General features: G+C 45.8%; 1 protein-coding gene across 1 annotated transcript in view; it reads left to right on the top strand.

Moving 5' to 3' along the window:
- Positions 1–7500, top strand: part of pitpnm3 (PITPNM family member 3) — a 62320-nt gene that overhangs the window by 54007 nt on the left and 813 nt on the right. Inside the window, exons 9-11 of the mRNA XM_056610793.1 lie at positions 2184–2341; positions 3868–4038; positions 4728–4789. Of these exons, the coding sequence (XP_056466768.1) occupies positions 2184–2341; positions 3868–4038; positions 4728–4789 (391 nt within the window). The remainder of the gene's footprint in view (positions 1–2183; positions 2342–3867; positions 4039–4727; positions 4790–7500) is intronic.

Raw genomic sequence — 7500 nt, 5'->3', positions numbered from 1 at the left:
GTAGATTACTGTAATATTACAATGGCATGCTGTATGTTGTACTGTAATGTTGTTATTGTTATGTTATACAGTAATATTAATGTAAATAAATATACAGTGCCTCACTCTCGAATTGCTGCCGCTACTTTACAGTTTTAGAGCGTAGTAGCATATAACGGCGTGTGAACCACAACTCCCAGCATGCATCACACCCTAGCCCCACATCAGGCAGACCGGGCCTGTGGCATAACAACCGCTCCTCCCCCAGGAGGGTCTGCATAATGAACACCGGAACCGCGATTCGTCCGGGTTCGCCGTCTGTATTTACACACGGTGTCCGTTAGTGCTGCACGATTAATCGAATCGCAATCGCAATCGTGATATCAGCCTTTGCAATTGTGTAACCGAAAAAGGCTGCGGTTTCATTTAAAAAGATTTGTATTATTATTATTATTATTTTTTATATGTATTTTCTTATTTTTTCTATTTAGTTGTACTATTAAGAGAACCCAACAAGTTTGCGCAGCAGAAATGCCTTTATTTTGAAAATATATATTTTTATTATTTTTTTAATTTTGTAAAATATTGTTATTTTGAAAACAGCACTGTACACATTTTTTAGTTTGTGCATTTTTTATGCTAGTTTAAGATTATAAAAAATCAATATAAATAACTGATAATACTGATAATAAAATGATCAGTAATCTGTGTGCATTTTCCTTGATAACCAAGCAAGTAGACTCATGACACCATTTGTTTATTATATCGCAATGGCAAATCGCAATATTGTCCACAATAATCGCAATATGACTTTTTCACCAAATCTTGCAGCACTAGAGTCCATGACGATGCAGCCTTGCCCCCCCGTTTGTTCCATGCCCACCCCTTTCCACTCGTTGGACTGGAGCTGTGCTGTGTGAGACAGGGACTCTGCCCTCCACCCCTGCACTCACCCCTAGGGAAACCCAGATTAGCAGGAGTTTGTTAGAGCAATAGTTCAGAGATACAGCTCCGTTCATTAGGTCCTATGGGAACGATTTCTCATTCTCGTTTACTAGCTTTTGTCGGGATATACATTATATGTTTTTGAAGAACGCTTGTTCAGTGCCACGCATCTCTGGTTTCCCCCAAAGACGAGTAAACGGTAGCAATGATGGCACTATCTCAAAGGACCAACCAACGAAAAATACATTTTTCTTATCTCCATCCTTGTCTCTATGCTGCTTCTGCATATCTGAGAACAAGGAGGAAAATCAATGACAGAGAGACGCCTCAGACAGCCTGCCAGGGTGTCCTGGCCTCTCTTCACGTTAATGGAATAATGTGCAGAGTGTACATTAATCCCTATAGGAGTCGCTATAGGAGCAGCGAGAACGCCAAGAGTACAAAAGATAAGAATCACAAAGCGATTGATTTGACTACTTACGATGGCCGCAGGCTGTAATCCTGTTTTCCGCGCCTAAGATTTAATGACTAAACGCCAGCGGTGATGGGATTAGATGAGGAGAAGGTCCCGAAGGCCGGGCTAGGGCTGTTGAGGGTTTGGCTGGAACGGAGGGGTGGGTTCAGCTCTGCACTCGACCAACCATCGCTAAGGCCTGAGGAGCCTTCGGACGCCCCCCAGACGACGGAGTCATTAGGCTCAGAGAGTCTCCAGGCGGGGTCAACGTGATGCTGAGTCAATAGGCTGAGCCTCCTCATGGGGTCATAGTGAGGCTGAGTCACTAGGCTGAGCCTGCTCCATCAGAGTCCCCCCGACCTAGGGACTGGTTCAGGGAGGATCAGGCCGGTGACGTCAGCGGGCCAGAGCGCTCAGCTGGTCCTTTGTGCCGCTCATGCCTCGACCTTCACGCCCCCACCGCGCCTCCTCCTCCTCCAGCCTTCACAGACGTTTACAGAGCACAGTGATGTTGAGGATGTGTGTGCATTGATTGATTCCTGTTTTGTATGTGTGTGTGTGTGTGTGTGTGTGTGTGTGTGTGTGTGTGTGTGTGTGTGTGTGTGTGTGTGTGTGTGTAACTGTGTAACTGTGTCTTGTATGTGTACGTTACTGTGTGTTATGTGTGTATGTGTGTGTGTGGGCTTATGTCCATGTGTGTGTGTGTGTGTGTGTGTGTGTGTGTTTGCGTGTGCATATTTACGTGTGTTTGTGTTTGCGTGTTTGTGTGCGTGTGTGTGTGCGTGCGTGTGTGTGTGCCTCCCAGCCTGATGAAGGAGAGCCTGGAGGTGTGCTCCAGTAACAGCGGCTACCTGGTGCTGAACCCAGGCCGCTTCGACTTCGACGTGTCGGACTGCTTCCTGCTGGGCTGCCCCCTGGGCCTGGTGCTGGCCATGAGGCGCACGGTGCTGCCCACCATCCAAGGTGAGAGCCCTACTCTTCCATTTAGGGCATTAGGCAGACGCTTTGATCCAAAGCAACTTACAACAGTTAATACACACATTCACACATCGATGGTGGAGTCAACCACGCAGGGCGACAGCCAGCTCATCAGGAGCAGTCCGGGTGAGGTGCCTTGCACAGGGACACGTCGACACTCCTGGAAGGATCAAACTAACAACCTTCGGGAGACCAGAGTTAAGATGCCCCACCTCTAGGGCCATCTGGATGAACCACTGATGGTCACTAGCAATCATTTACCATTCCTACAATGTACTGTTATTTCATATTTACATTTAGATTCAGGCCATTTAGCTGCCGCATTTATCCAAAGCGTCTTACAATCAGTACATTTGTCAGAAGAAAGAGGAAGAACAATTTATTAAGCACTAACAATAGCAAGGTAAAACCAATTCCCAGTATACAACAAAAATAGCTAGGGTAAGATGCCACATAATGCTAAGTTCTATTATTTAAGTGCCAGGACGTACAACATAGAATAAGTGTGTAGACCTACATTAAGGGCCAACATACAGGTATCATGCATCATATACATCATATGAATCAATTAATCAATTAAAACAAACAAATATGTAAATTTATGTTTTGACCTCCTAATTAATGGATAGAAAATACGTTGTTTTTTTTCCCATAACACAAAGGACTTGTATACGTACAGAAAGTCATAAACGTCCACTCTACAGGCGATGTTACCAACCATTTGTGTGACTGTGTCTGCCGCTGCTGTATTGATAAAACAAATTGGTTCTACTAATAGGTTGTTTGCAGACAGAATTGCTGTTTGCAAACAAAACCAGGTTCCCATCTTGCTAATGGCAGCGGATTAGCCTGTCCTCTGCTGTCTTGTAATCTTAACTAATATCCATGTGAAAACACAGTCGCTCTCCCCTCCACCCATGTAGCCTGAGGAAGTTCCCCTGTGAAGGAGCTAGGTGTTGATTTGCTCTCAACCTGCGAACCACTAGGAGCACTCTCCTGTATGCGTCTGTGTGTGTGTGTGGTCTGGGGCACCTTTACCCACTGCTGCTAATAGGCAAACAGCATGGCTGTTTAAGTATGTATGTATACCGGTATGGATGCGGAAACAACCACATTCACACAGCGCAATGTTATTGCACGAATATGACACAGCTCAATTAAATAAGCGTGGACATTATTTCGTTTTCCAAAAGTACAACTGATGTGACCACTGTGTCCTTGTATCGGGGAACCTAAGTGGCAGAAGACGTCGCGTTAAGCCTTTTCATACTGCTGTTGTGTTCACGCTTAGCAAACTCAATGGGCGGAGATAACAGGTTCAACGTCCTGGGTCTCTAACCATTTCGGCCCAATTTCCACATTTCAAATCATATCGGGACGCAAAACCGGGGTCCAAGCAAGCGCTGCGGTACATTGTGGGTCGTTTTACAAGTCTACTGTGTAACAAGACTCCCTGGGTCTCCCCCCCCCCCTCCCTGTGTCTCCCCCCTGCCCCCCCCCCCCCCCTCCAGTGAGCCAGCTGCACCCGGCCTGCTCCCAGGTGTTCAACCTGTTCTACCCGTCGGACCCCTCGGCAGCCCGGCTGGAGCCCCTGCTGCAGGCCCTCTTCCACCGCCTGCCGCCGCTGGCCGTGCCCCGCTACCAGAGGTACCCCCTGGGGGACGGACGCTCCGCCCTGATAGGTGAGAGGGGTGGGGCGGGGGGGGGGGGGGAGAGAGAGGGTGAGAGGGAGGTGGAAAGAGGGAGATGAGTGGAGTGAGAGTGAAGTAGAGAGTAAAGAAGAGAGACAGAGAGTACAGGAGAGAGAGAGAGAGAGTACATTGGAGAGAGAGTAAGGTGGTGAGGGAGAGAATCGGGGAGAGACAAAGTACAGAGGGTATAGTTGTCTGAAAAGCTCAAGCGTGATGGATTTGAGACACGGAGGAGTCCTTCTCCTACAACATCTGCAGTCCATTCTCATTCCTTCTCCGTGAATTTGCCAAAGTTCTTTAGGATGTCCGCCATGTTTGTTTTGGCCAAAGAGACGTTTTTGATCTGCAAGAGCCACGGTTTCAAAAATCAGGACTAGGTTGTTGAGGAATGGAATCAGTTAGTCTTTGGTGTGTGGGGTTGGAATAATATTTTCCTTAACGATCAGAAGAGTTATATGTATTTTCATCTAGCTTTTGGCATTTTTCTTGATCAATAAAATCGTCTAGTGTGTGCAGGGCATAAAGTGGAGAGAGAGAGAGAGAGAGAGAGAGAGAGAGAGAGAGAGAGAGTGATCTAAAGAAGGGGCCTCTCACTCAAAACGAATACTAATCCAACCGAATATTCTCAAAAGAACACGGACGGTGAGCCTGACCCTCTCAGCCATCTGTCTGGGTCGCAGCAGCAGGACTAACTCCTGTCCACTGGGCCCCAGACCTCACCGTAGCAGCCGATTATCCCGTGGTGGGCACGGTTCTCTCAGCCCTTCTCTCTCCCTGTGGAGCTCTGCGTCGCGGCATCTGGAGAGTGGAGCGCTCATCTGTTAAACGCTGCGCCTCATTGTGTTCGTTCAGCGCCGAGGAGGCAGACTTGACTCATCGCTCGCCTTAGTTGTTTTCTTCCCGCCTCTCACCGCCGCTGACTTTCCTTTTCTAAACGTTTCAGGAGATCGTTGCTCGTTGTGAAAGCTTAGGCCGCGTGAGGATAAGATGCTTTGGTTCATCAAGGACGATGTGTTAAACAGAGGAGCTAATCGGACGAAGCATGGTTTGGTAGCATGCGCTGAGCAGGATCAGGAAAGGACTCTTGAGGTTCAAGTGGAGCGTTGTTCAGAGGATTGATTTGCTGATCCGTCCTTTGGCAGACACTTTATCCTAGTGACATGGGGTTCTTTTTAGATACATGCCGCTAATGGACCGATAGGGGTTAGGGTTCTTGCTCAGGGATGCCTACAGGTAGACTGCAGCACTGTTCATGCCCGTAGCCAGCTATGAGGTGGCTTATTACAGTGGTCCGGACCTCTGTCATTTTAGGAGAGATAAAACCAAAAATGTAACCTAAATACAACAAAATCAGCGGTTGAGAACTTCTCCGAGATGAGTAAATGCCTGATTCAGTATCTGTTTCCTAATTCAGTTACTACTTTGTGTCCGCCGTCTGTGACATTTGGTCTGTGACCTAACCCCCGCAACTGAACCCCTGCAACCCCCCCGGACCTCACTATTTTTCCGTCCCTGGCTACAGTCCTGCCCCGGTTCTATCCCTCCCCATTCTGTGATGTCTGAGCACTAATGTTGTGCACGTGCACGCACACACACTAGGGCTGCACGATATTGGACAAAAAATCCTATTGTGATGCTTAGAATTGAGTATTATGTTAGAAAAAATAATGAATTGCATCATGATTGATCCGTTCTGTGCCCCACTTGTACTGTGCACTGGCAGAGGCATCCAAAATTGGGTTTTGGTTTGGCTTTGCATGGCCTTTGGATTTGGCTTTGCACTCTTATTCAGAGCCTTGTGGTGGCGAATCAAATGGGGAAATAAATTAGTCATGTTGCCTTTTGTTGTGGGAACAATTGCAAGGAACTCTTGACTAAGTACGATGCTGTTCTCTTTGGAATTGATTCTTGCTATTTGCTGGCTGATGTTGAAGTTCTGTTCTACGTATCAACATGGTCAGTGATTGGTGGTTTGCTGTGCAAGCAGAGCCTGCATGTCACTCCCTAGCAACAAACTCTGGGCATCCAAGAACCCTTCAATCAGAGAAAATTATGTTACGTTTCTATTGTAGATTGGTCATGGAAAATGTATTTTATTTTATTTATACACGAGAACCATATATCGTGCAGCCTTAACAAACACACATTCACACACACACACACACACACACACACACACACACACACACACACACACACACACACACACACACACACACACACACACACACACACACACACACACACACACACAAACACACACACACACACACACACACACAATCACACACACATTCACACACCCACACTCACACAAACAAACACACACAAACACCACACACACACAAACACGCACCCACACCCTCCCACACACACACACACACCCACACAATCACACACACATTCACACTCACACAAACAAACACACACAAACACCACACACACACACACACACACAAACACGCACCCACGCGCTCCCACCCATACACACACTTACGCACAAACCCACACACACACATACACATACACCCACACACAGCGTGCTCATTTCCTGCCCTGAGAAAATAAGTTGCAATTAGTTGTTATTAAAGCACTGAGAGCTAATTAAATCTGTCCCGTACGTGCTCGACTTTAACATGGATGCCTTACAAAAACCCTGGTTTATTGGGATTAATGGTTTTAATATGGAGGGAATAAGATCCCCTTTTTCCACTGCAGTCCATCTTCATTAAAACCACTAGCCCTTTTGAAACAGGGTTGTGCATGCGCTCCATTTCCCATGCAGAGAGCAATCTCGTGGCCAATTTAAGTGTCCTTTGGCGAACCCATTTTATGTTTCAGATATTTTTATTGGAAGCATAGGATCTGATTCAGCTCTGGAGGCTCTACTGGCTGTTTCCTCTGCAATCTGTTGACCCCTCAGCGTCATTTCCTTCTCTCTCAGGTCGACTCTCATCTAAATCCTCTTATTCCACTAGATGGGTATCAACTTCATTTCCTGACAATAAAGCAGAAAATGAAGTGCTGTTGAGTATTTTAACCATGTTAAATGCATAGGTTCACTGCAAAAAATCTAAATCTTACCAAATACTTATTGTGTCTAAAATGTCTCATTTCTAAAACAAATCTATTTACACTTAAAATAAAAAGCAAACACTTGAAAAATTACTTCACTTGAACATTTGTGTGTGCCCTTTAATGTCTAAAACTGCCTAAATATCTTTTTATGGTGATGTTTCTTAAGTGTAAAGATTTGTTCTGACCAGAAATTAGGTAATGTTTTGCTAGTGTTAGTTAGCAACTTCATCATACCTTGTAGCAAAAAACGTGATTTCAAGTTTAAATACACAGTTCATAATCCCTTTGGTTGACTGAAATTACATTTAGTGACTAGAAAATTGAAGAAATATGTACTCTTACCAGATGAAGATGATTCCAAGACAAGAGCTAATA

Source organism: Gadus chalcogrammus, chromosome 16, assembly GCF_026213295.1.
Source record: "Gadus chalcogrammus isolate NIFS_2021 chromosome 16, NIFS_Gcha_1.0, whole genome shotgun sequence".
NCBI classification, from domain to species: domain Eukaryota; kingdom Metazoa; phylum Chordata; class Actinopteri; order Gadiformes; family Gadidae; genus Gadus; species Gadus chalcogrammus.
This window is presented reverse-complemented; position numbering and strand designations above follow the sequence as displayed.